Source organism: Mizuhopecten yessoensis, unplaced genomic scaffold (assembly GCF_002113885.1).
Source record: "Mizuhopecten yessoensis strain PY_sf001 unplaced genomic scaffold, ASM211388v2 scaffold10847, whole genome shotgun sequence".
NCBI lineage: Eukaryota > Metazoa > Mollusca > Bivalvia > Pectinida > Pectinidae > Mizuhopecten > Mizuhopecten yessoensis.
Genome location: NW_018408751.1, coordinates 1,197,739 through 1,209,896, shown reverse-complemented (window position 1 = coordinate 1,209,896; position 12,158 = coordinate 1,197,739). Strand labels below are relative to the sequence as shown.

At 40.2% G+C, this 12,158-nt stretch overlaps 1 protein-coding gene across 2 annotated transcripts in view; it reads right to left on the bottom strand.

Moving 5' to 3' along the window:
• Positions 1-4,408: 4,408 nt before the first annotated feature.
• LOC110462941 (protein ELYS-like) overlaps positions 4,409-12,158 on the bottom strand; it is a 31,161-nt gene continuing 23,411 nt past the window's right edge. Inside the window, exons 35-39 of one of the 2 annotated variants that reach the window (XM_021517192.1) lie at positions 10,737-10,835; positions 7,505-8,501; positions 7,131-7,190; positions 5,956-6,193; positions 4,409-5,749 (exon numbers count right to left, since the gene is read on the bottom strand). In XM_021517192.1, coding sequence (XP_021372867.1) covers positions 5,560-5,749; positions 5,956-6,193; positions 7,131-7,190; positions 7,505-8,501; positions 10,737-10,835 — 1,584 coding nt within the window. In that variant the 3' untranslated portion in view covers positions 4,409-5,559. The remainder of the gene's footprint in view (positions 5,750-5,955; positions 6,194-7,130; positions 7,191-7,504; positions 8,502-10,736; positions 10,836-12,158) is intronic. The other variant, XM_021517193.1, reaches the window with a different exon arrangement.

Genomic DNA, 12,158 nt, shown 5'->3' with positions numbered 1-12,158 from the left:
TTGTTTAAACTCTGTTGAAGTTGTCGTTCTATCGTGTGCATGTTCTTTGATCTGTAACAGATCAAGAGGTCATCCACAAATAACGACCCATCTGCTGATTGACCAAGACTTTTGACTATATCGTTGATTTAAAGACCAAAAAGGGTGACTGATAGGATTCCATCCTGTGGGACTCCCATTTCCTGTTTAGACGTTTCAGAAAAAAATGAACCAACACGGACTTTGAAGTCTGTCTGATAGGTAATTTGATATAAAATTGGGAAGGTTTCCACGTACGCCAAGGTCTTCATCGAGTCTGATGAGATGGGCATTCGTCCCTCTTCTGTTTCTAAAACCACTTTGAAGAGGGGATATTATATCGTTGGCCTCAAGAAACCAAACCAGTCTTGTTTTTATCATTCGTTCTAAAGTTTTACATACACAACTAGTCAGAGAAATAGGACGATAGTTGTTTGGGTCGGTAGCATCCTTTCCCGGTTTTGGGATAGGTATAATTGTGGAGTTCTTCCACGAATCGGGAATCTTTCCGGAAGCGTAAACTTGGTTGAATATGTAAAGAAGGCATGTAAGTGACGAGTCCGGTAAGTGCTTGAGAAATTGATATGTCCTGTGATTTTCTAAGCGAATCAACAAGTTCTGGTAGGGTTAATGGCTCATTATAACTTTCTTTGTGTGATGATTTGAAATTTAGTTGTTTCTTTTCCCCTTTCTTCTTTAAAGACTGTAATTTTCGGGAGTGGTTTAAAGGGGATGAGTTTTATGCTATGTTTTTTGCAAATGCATCAGCAATTTCAGACCTAGACGGAAAAAAAAGCTTTTGGAGGTGGGAGGATGTTGACTTTTTCTTTTCCCCACTTATTTTCCGAATCATATCCCATACTTTTTTGGAGGACGTGTTTGATGATATCTTGGATACATATTCTCTCCAGCTGTTTCTTTTGTCTATTTTAAATGATCGCCGAGCCTTTGCCCGCCAACTTTTAAAATCACTGTAGTTTGAAGCAGTTGGACAATTCAAGTAGCGTCTTAGAGCAGCTGCCCGATTACTGCGTGTTTTAAAAGATTCTTCTGATAAAAGGAACTTCGTAGGTTTGGAGCGGATTTTGGAATTGTCTTTTGGGCAATAGAAGTGAGTATTTCAGTAAAAAAATTTGATTGGGTCGTCGAGGTTAGTTAAATTTTCTGTGGTAAGCGCCTCATTGCACATGTGTTGGAATTGGACCCAATCTGCTTTGTGCACATTCCATCGAGGTAGAGGATCATCAAGAGGAGTCCAAATATTCTGAAGAAAAAAGGGAAGTGGTCACTCCCACAAAGATCATTATTTACCTTCCAGTCATAATCAAGTAGAATGGAAGGATGGCATAATGATAGATCAATGTGGGTACGAGATCCTGTAGCAGGGTGTAAATAGGTAGGGGTATTGTTGTTAAAAAGGCACAAGTTGTTTTTATGTATAAATTCCTCAATACGTCTTCCTCTCACGTCCGTGTTTGGAGAGCCCCACAGAATAGTATGACCATTGAAATCACCGAGGATTATGAATGGTGTTGGGAGCTGGGAAACGATGCCGTGCAGTTGCTCACAAGTGAAAACAATACTCGGAGGGAGATAAATTGAACAGACGGTTATTTGTTTGTGTACTATTGCACAGACAGCAACAGCCTGTACATTTGTGTTTAACTTGATCATTATGTGAGGAATATTTTTATGGATAGCTACAGCTGTACCACCTGCTGCTCTGCTACCTACAGTTGGAATGTTAGTGTAGAGTGAGAAATTTCTAAGAGTGATTGGGTTTTTGAGCTTTATTTCTTGTTGACAAAAAACGGCGGGTGAAAATATTTTGGTAGATTCTGAAATTCTTCTATATTTGCCTTTAATCCGCGGATGTTCCATTGGATAATTGTATTGTTATTTTTTTTCTATTTTGGCTGGATTTCGATGGAGCTTTTCGAACAACACCTGTAAAAAGCCTGTACGTGGCAGAAGGAAAAAACTTGCTTTACAGTTTGCAGCTCAATTAAAATCAAACCCTAAAAATCTGCTTTCGACCGAGTATTCAACCCAAAATACCAAAACATTTTACGCATTGTCCGTGCACGACGGACAATGCACTGCACTGCACATGACGAGGACAATGCACTGCACACGACGAGGACAATGCACTGCACATGACGAGGAAGACGCACTGCACATGACGAGGACAACGCACTGCACATGACGAGGACAATGCACTGCACATGACGAGGACAATGCACTGCACATGACGAGGACAATGCATTGCACATGACGAGGACAATTCACTGCACATGATGAGGACAACGCACTGCACATGATGAGGACAATGCACTGCACATGAGGACAATGCACTGCACATGATGAGGAAAATGCACTGCACATGATGAGGACAATGCACTGCACATGACGAAGACAATGCACTGCACATGACGAGGACAATTCACTGCACATGATGAGGACAACGCACTGCACATGAGGACAATGCACTGCACATGAGGACAATGCACTGCACATGATGAGGACAATGCACTGCACATGATGGATGACGCAGTGTCTTAATTTTTATTTCTGTGATGGTGGTGGTAATGGCATGACAATGACGATAAAGCCACTGTGGTTTCCATTAAACTGAAGCAGCTTCCCACCAATATACTTCGGGTACCACTCCCATTACTTGGCTCCCAGCATAGAAACCCAAGTCAAGGCCCCTGTGACCTTGGCGATACAGATAAGGCCATAGTTGACAGCAAGTTATTTGATGTTCAGACATGGCCATTGTTGAGATTTATATGCTATACAGATATGGCCATTGTTGAGTGTTATTTGCTATACAGATATGGCCATTGTTGAGTGTTATTTGCTATACAGATATGGCCATTGTTGAGTGTTATTTGCTATACAGATATGGCCATTGTTGAGTGTTATTTGCTATACAGATATGGCCATTGTTGAGTGTTATTTGCTATACAGATATGGCCATTGTTGAGTGTTATTTGCTATACAGATATGGCCATTGTTGAGTGTTATTTGCTATACAGATATGGCCATTGTTGAGTGTTATTTGCTATACAGATATGGCCATTGTTGAGTGTTATTTGCTATACAGATATGGCCATTGTTGAGTGTTATTTGCTATACAGATATGGCCATTGTTGAGTGTTATTTGCTATACAGATATGGCCATTGTTGAGTGTTATTTGCTATACAGATATGGCCATTGTTGAGTGTTATTTGCTATACAGATATGGCCATTGTTGAGTGTTATTTGGTATACAGATATGGCCATTGTTGAGTGTTATTTGGTATACAGATATGGCCATTGTTGAGTGCTATATGCTATACAGATATGGCTATTGTTGAGTGCTATTTGCTATACAGATACGGCCATTGTTGAGTGTAATTTGCTTTACAAATATGGCCATTGTTGAGTGTAATTTGCTATACAGATATGGCCATTGTTGAGTGTAATTTGCTATACAGATATGGCCATTGTTGAGTGTTATTTGCTATACAGATATGGCCATTGTTGAGTGTTATTTGCTATACAGATATGGTCATTGTTGAGTGTTATTTGCTATACAGATATGGTCATTGTTGAGTGTTATTTGCTATACAGATATGGCCATTAATGAGTGCTATTTGCTATACAGATATGGCTGTTGTTGACAGTTATTTCCTGTACAGATATGGCCATTGTTGAGTGTTATCGGTATTAGAAATAACTGTCAACAATGGCAATATACAATGGCCATATCTGTATAGGAAGTAACTGTCAACAATGGCCATATCTGTACAGGAAATAACTCAACAATGGCCATATCTGTATAGCAAATAGCACTCATTAATGGCCATATCTGTATAGCTACGCAGAAGTACTTAACAGATGTGGCCTTACCTACAGTTTAAAATGTATTGTCTTGTCCCATACTGGAGGTACGTTGTATGTATTTTGCCGATAGCTATGAACTTTCCTCAATTACATATTCTTTTTCAACCTTATAGAGGGCAAGTATATGAATCAGTTGCACTACATTTGATTAAAATCACTATCTTCAAATATGGATTGACTTTCATTTTGATGATGTATACAGTGGTATGAACGCACTTGGCAAAGAACATGTTCAATGGTGAGCGTTATCATTGACAGACTGCTCCGGTAGTAACACAGTTGAACACTTTCCAAACCTGGAAACTTGAATGTGCATCTATATGGAATAAGAAGATGATACATGATGGATTCTGGAGAAGGGAGAGAAGTTAATAATAACACTACGCTACATAGCGGTAGTGGTAATGAAGATATGTTTTCAAATGATTGAGTCCCATTAATAAATGAACGTATTCAAATTTCCATCATCTCTCGATAAACAAATCTGAATATCTCACATTCATTTTATTACCTTTATTTTCCTACCTAGATGTTACATCTAGTAGACATCCATCCACTGGTATATTTTCACATGCATTTTGACCTATCTAATCAATTTCATCTTACTGAGAGTATGAAACGGGTATCCACACACACAAACATAACCTCAAAACACTTTTAACAAGCTTCCATTTCATACAACTTTTATGAAACACCCTTATTTCTTATTAAAATATATGGAATGGTCTTTTTATCATGTGCATTATGAAAGCACCTAAAGAGACACATCTTAGTAAAGAAATTGACCAGAAAAAACATTTAATTTTTGCTTAGCTGTGAATTGAGATATTGCTCCTTGTGACATCATGTAGATCGTATTCCGACTGCAAAGTCAGCAAAAACAAAAAACTTATTTCAAATTTACGCACTATAAAGTACATCCTGTTTCTGTATTAAAGTCCTATAGCCCTCTCATGCAAAGTGAAACTTTGATACTGTGTGAGGCTATGATAGCAATGAATATGTGAAATATGTGTGTTTACTTAAAATGTATGACAAACACGCCAGACAATTTTGTTTTACAAATTAAATTAGCCAGTCTCTACTGGTAAACAAAAACATTAGTAAAAATATTTACAGTAAATCCCTTGATTTCCGTGTGTTTCATTTTTGATAGTAATAAACAATGGAATAAATGTTTGCTGAAGATGTAATTTTCGCAAATGAGTCTCCTCAAGAAATGACATGTGACAAAAACCTCTCACATAACACTGGTGACAAAAATGAAGTGATTCACAGTATGCTTAATGTAGTATAAATTCAAAATTGTCATTTTCAAGTAAATTTACATGAAAAATTAAACATATAAATTACATTCCTTCTTCACATCTGATTCTTTATAGGAACACTTCTTGAGCAAGTCATTCAATACTCTAGAACCTATTGCACATTTCCACAGGGAAGATGTTTGAATCTGTTCTTTGAAGCAGTATCTGGTACCGTTCCTGCTTTGTCAGACCTGTGCCCCAGTAGTAATGAGATCTACCTGATGGTTACCAGTAACACAGACACACAGTGACAATGACACACTAGTTAGGACTTTGTTTGAAGTAACGCTGTTTCTGTGAATCACCTAGACATCTGCTATATTGTATCCCTCAGTTTATATATCACAGTTTGACTGGCTTTCTCTTGCTCCTCAGCCGTGACGCCTTGGCAGGTTCAGATCCACGGAGTGTCTTTGTGGTAGCGTCCTCCTTCTTAGCTCGTTGGCGCGTCACTATTCGACGTGGAGGTTGTTCTTGTTCTTCCATGATTGGACTGACCAGTAAGACTGTCTCCTCAACAGCCTTCTTCTTGCTGTAAAAAAACATTTAGTTGAGTTAGATGGTACGGATGCTACATTGATGTTTTGCTGTGACAAAAAATCTTTTCATTTGCACAGTGACATATTTTTATGTATTAGAATTATTTCTGACTTTTGTCCCATTTACGAAAGTCTATTAACATGTCTCAATTGAACCAACAATAAACTGTAGATGAATCAGGGCATTATAAAGTATTACATTTTCCTTGCAGCCTTCTTCTCCTTCTTGACAGGAACAGGTTGTGGTGGAGGCGTTGCCTCGGGTTGTGGAGGAAGAAGTATAGACATAGGGGTTACTGCTTCAGCTTTTAGTTCTAGCTCCCGACTGCTGCGCTTCCTGGCTGCTTGGGACCTGTAGAAACTTTCTCGGGATCTCGTAATAGGCGGTGAGAATATAAACGACTTCAATGGTGTTGATGGCTTTACATCTTCATCTGCTGAAGAATAGAAAACATCGGATGAGAGAATGAGCAAAACAATGGAGATAAAACAAAATATGTTACAATATACCATATACCAGGAAATATTTGCTGCAGTTTAACTTTTTTGCCGTCCACAATGAGGGCAAATTTACCTTAACAGTTATTAAACATGAAGGGCAAAATTAAAGCTGGGCAAATAAAGGTTTTACCATCGTAGGGCGAAAGTTTGACGTGTCGAAGTTTTCCTGGCATACAGTATACATTTCTCTAGTCATGTGATTCAATGAAAGTTTTTAAAATCACAAATGGAGTAATTGTTATTTCATTGTAAAATATACCCACCTGATGGAAATCTGCTTATTTTTGAGGGCAGTCTGAACGCTCACCCGTTACACACATTTTATTTTGCCTTCTGTGCAGTCAGTACTTTAAGCAAGAACAACCTAAACGTTGATGAGGTCACATAAAGAAGTTCTCACATTGAGCACAGTACTGACAAACATTATACCTTTTCTCTTACCCTGGACAGGGATATCCACCCTTTTACCAGTGTGAGATTTTCTTATCTCACCCTAGGGTTGAGACAAGCTACACATGTTCTTTGCACGTTCTCAACAATTGAATGACGTCATAGCTACAATACCATGACGTCAGGGCAACAATACAATGACGTCACGTCGACAATTCAGCCGCATCACATCAACATTGTCTTGCATTGATGTAACGTCTATATAAAATACATAAGAGGGTAAACAGGGTAAGAGAAAAATAATCATTCCCCCCCTTGAGAGTGAGACAGGGTGATCTCAACCCTCGGGGTAAGATTCTTAAGCTGTCAAACACGAGGCTTCGAGTGTTTGACAGCTTAAGAATCTTACCCCGAGGGTTGAGATCACCCTGTCTCACCCTCAAGGTGGTGAAAGATTCTATTAATATCACTGGAGTTACTCACCCTGCTTGAAGTCCATTAATACAGGTTCTGCAAATGTGAACGAGCTAGCTTCCACAAATTCTGTTGATATAAAAGTGTGTAACTGTTACGGCATGTACAATGCAGTACTGAACCAAACTCCAGATTTATTCTAAGATATTCTATGATAATAATGAATGTCCAGAGAAAAGTGAAAACGTACCGTTTTTTAATGCTGAGGCCTTTACTATGAAAATATAGATTGGGTATGACCTGCAGGCTAGTATTCTAAATATGAAATTGTTCACCTCTGATATTATACAGAAACTTAAGCGTTAGTTTTCTGCTAAAATTTAAGTTGTGTAGAAACTGAAGATATCTTTATTACAGTAGAGTGCTAGCCATATAATACTCACCCTCCGTCTTGGTGCTTGTTGATGATTGTTGGAGGAGTGTTGCAGTTTTCTGGACAGACTCTTCATTGTTTAAAGTATTTCCTCCTGCCTTTTTCTGTCCACGCCTTGTGGGTGTGGTAGGCTCCTGAGGGATCGGTAGTTCTGTAGTTGTATCAACTGAAGTGCCTCGACGACTCCGTCTTGTGGGTGTGGTCTGTTCCTGGGTAGATGGCACTGTTTCTGAAATATCTACAGAAATTCTGGACCCCCGTGTTTGTCTAGTTGGGGTGACAGGCTCTTGTGGGATATCCGAGATTTTAGAGCTTATATCAGGAGTAGGCTGTGCTTTGGAACGACCTCTTCTTGTTGGTGTCGTTGGCTCCTGTTGGGTTGAATCACCTACAGGGGTAGGCTGTGCCTTGGAACGACGTCTTGTGGGTGTCGTCGGCTCCTGTTGGGTTGAATCAACTACTGGGGTAGGCCATGCCTTGGAACGACCACGTCTTGTGGGTGTCGTCGGCTCCTGTTGGGTTGAATCAACTACAGGGGTAGGCTGTGCCTTGGAACGTCGCCTTGTGGGTGTCGTCGGCTCCTGTTGGGTTGAATCAACTACAGGGGTAGGCTGTGCCTTTGAACGACCACGCCTTGTTGGTGTCGTCGGCTCCTGTGAGTATGTATCAATTACAAGATTTGGCAGTTTCTTGGGACGTCCACGTCTTGTGGGTGTGGTCGGTTCCTCTGAAGGAACTTCAACATCAGGGACATGCTGTACTTGATGCAAAAGAGCGGGAGGGTCCTGAGGATCAGTCTCACCATCAGATTCCATTTTCAGCAGTGATTCTTTTATATGTTTTTGTGATGATTGTTGAGTAGATGTCAAAGGGTCATTGTCTCTATCAGGCTTTGTCTCGGAGATGAACACTTCCTGTTTTTGATGTCGTACAGATTTCCGAGTAGGTGTGAGTAATGGGGTTGCTATAGATCTGCCAGTCGGACTTCTAGACTCTGATTTCCTTGCCTGTAATTTTATAATTTATCAGAACTATATGAGCTGGAAAATATATTACAATATATATACCAGGAACCATTTGTTCATTTAATTTTTGTTATGCTAACTACATTATGTATGCTGTGTACTGATATTTGCTGTCACGATAAATTCATCATAATTAAGCAGATTAAAAAAGCAGAAAGTTTAATAATTCTGCCAATTCATTCCCCGATACAGTACAGACAATATTTACAAGATGTTTTACATTCATAGAGTCTTGTAAAATTTATATAAACAAGAGGCCCAGAGGGCCTGTATCGCTCACCAAAGCAATCATGGCAAAATATTCTCCAAATGAGATCAAGGGAATATGCCAGACCCCAAGGCCAATCCTTGTAGCATATCTGTATTAGATTTTTCATGCCCAGCAATTTTATGTATGGTTATGGGGTGGGGATCTCAACTGTTTCCAAGCTTTGACTCAGAAACTAGGTCCCTAGGAATGTGGCCAGACCCCAGGATCAATTCTAATATCGTGACTGCATTTGTCTCTTTTTCCCCAGCATTTGTATATATAGTTTTGGGGTGGGGATCTCAACCGTTTCAAAGTTATGTCCCAGGGGTTAAGTCTGCAAGGGTGGGGCAGACCCTGGGGTCAATTCTAATATCATGACTGCATGCGTCTTTTTAAGCCCAACAATTGTATATATAGTTTTGGGGTGGGGATCTCAAGAGTTTTAAAGTAATGGTCCAGGGACTATGTCTCCAAGGGTGGGGCCAGACCTTATAGCCATCCTGGAAGCAAATGTGCATTCTTCTCTTTATACTAAGCAATTGTATACCATGGTTATATGGTGGGGATCTCAACCATTTCCAAGTAATACACTTTTTTTGGCCCCACCCCTTAGCCCGGGGGGTCAGCCCCACCATTTGTACAATTTTGAATCCCTGCCTCCCATGAATGCTTCCGACCAAATATGATCAATATCCATGGCATAGTTCTACAGAAGAAGTCGTTTATAGCAATATAGCCAAATTGCCCCCTTTTTGGCCCCGCCCTCAGCCCCCTGGGGGCTTAGCCCCACCATTTGTACAATTTTAAATCCCCACCACCTAGGAATGCTTCCAGTCAAATGTGGTTGATATCTACTTCTTATTTACAGAGAAGAAGGCCCTTAAATCAATATTGCAATATTGACCCCTTTTTGCCCCGCCTCTCAGCCCCCTGGGGGGTCAGCTCCATCATTTGTACAATTTTGAATCCCTGACACCTAGGGATGCTTCCAGTCAAATATGGTTGATTTTCGACTTCTTAGTTCCAGAGAAGAAGTCGCTTAAAGTCGCTCAGTTCCAGAGAAGAAGTCGCTGAAAGCAGTATAGCCAAATTGTCCCCTTTTTACCCCGCCCCTCAGCCCCCTGGGGGGTTAGTCCCATCATTTGTAGTTTTAAATCCCCACCACCTTGGGATGCTTCCAGTCAAATATAGTTGATATCCACTTCTTAGTTCCAGAGAGGAAATCGCTTTAAGCAATATTGCCAAATTGATCCCTTTTTGCCCCGTCCCTCAGCCCCCCGGGGGGTCAACCCAATCATTTGTACAAATTTGAAACCCCACCACCTAGGGATGCTTCCAGTCAAATATGGTTGATAAAAATAGTCAGGACATCTTATTTTAATTATAACTGGATACAGTATCCTGTTATTCATTGCAAGCTCTACCATTCCACCGAATAGGATAATGCCGAAAATATTCGGATTGATATGTCTCGTCTGTGCCCCATTTTGACATCTGCCATCAATGCACATGTCAAGTTTGGTTGGTGTAGCACTTAAACGCAAAAACTTAATGTTGATGGAGATGCTGACAAAGTCAATAGACCATGAAAGGTAGGCCGTGTCCAGCATTTGATGCATGGGTTGAGATGTTGTACCTAAGATGCATCTATGGTCTAAGTTTGGTTGGTCTAGCAGTTATCCTTTCAGTGAAACTAACTTAAACACAAAAACTTAATGTTGATGCCGCCGTCGTACAGCACCTGAAGTCTCACTTCCGCTACTTTGTGGCGAGACAAAAATGACAAAGAGGCAGCCAAATTTGATATCATCACATAATTTGTTGGCCTCCATACTTGATCTGTTTTGTGCACATTGAAGTGCCGAGTTTTAATCATTGCATGGATTTCTTTAGTTAATGTGAACTGAATTCAACCTCAACTTAATAGTTGTGTTGTATAAATGATAAAATGTGGTTTGCATACTAACCCTGTCCTGGAGTTTGTGTGGCGAGTCCTGGCCTGACTCGGGTGGGGTGGGAGGTATCCGTGGTGACAATGTAGGGGATGGACTCGAACTGACATCCAGCTTTTAAAAAGAAAACACCATATCTATCATTCTAATTGTTCTGTTAACTACAAACAAAAGTTAACCTCAAATTTATCTCATACTCAATATCAGCTAGGAGAAAGTGCGGCATCACCTTGATAGGTCTGACAACTACACACTGTATCAGCTTTGTAAGATTTGTGAAATGAATGTAACAATTGTCTAATGCCAAACCAGGTTCTTTCAAACCATGCATCCTAAAACCAAGATTAATCGACATTCTAGATTCTTATATTCTCTGTGTCAAGTCATCTTCATTTAAGATTTTATACTTTTTTAACCTCTGTGTCAATTCATCTTCATTTAAGATTTTAGACTCTTATATTTACATATGCCCTTCCCATTTTCCATTAACTCTATGGAAAGTCAGCCTGTAGTTACTGGACAGTAACTGCAGTCTGCATTATCGGGTCATATGACCATGGATTCCGTGACGTCAGTGTTAGCAACCACAGACTCCCACCGATACGATAGCCGCAATCTTGTTGTTGTCGTTTGGTTCACACACGTCATATTTTGACGGGATTTGTAGACAATGAAGACGTCCAGAATAGGTAGGGGAGTTCTTGCTTTTGTATTAGAATGTACTGCACATATAATTAGAGCATTTAACAGTTTTCGCCTGGTTACATTTTTTTAATGGCGACCGTTGTTTGGAAAGTTTTCGTTCCGATAATGTCCGTCTGCGGCTGTTTCAAGAATTGGACCAGTGAGTTTTTGCGGTAACAGGAAATATAAATTAAGCTCATCCAACTAATTTAAAAAAGACAGGACGTATGAGGAAATGTGTTAATTCATCTTCATTTGACCAAAATGGTGCTGTCAAATTTCTATAAACTTTATGTAACCAAGGTAAACAATACGGGTACGACAGAGTCTTTCTGCGCGCGCATTGCGTCACGTCACAGGTAGTGGGAATCCGTGCTCCACGGATTCCACGTCTACCTGTGACCTCCCTTACCTGACACGCCACCCGACCCACACACTCTAGCTATCACCCGTCGAGAGAGGAGCTCTCAATTGCACGTTACCAAGCATCACCCCATAGTCCCTGGTAAGTCTGTGTTTTATCATTACTTCATTCCATTTCTATGTATTCATATTCATGTCATTGTAAATAAGTGTTGTTACAGGCTCCCTTGTACCCATCATCATCATCATCTACATTATTGAATAAAGACATCTAAGTATCATCAAATAGTCTCGAGTTCTACATTGGCGCCCAACGTGGGGCCCCGGGAAAAATACTCGGCCTTGCTCCACAAGCATCGCTGTTACCCCTGGAAAACTTGAGGATGAGTT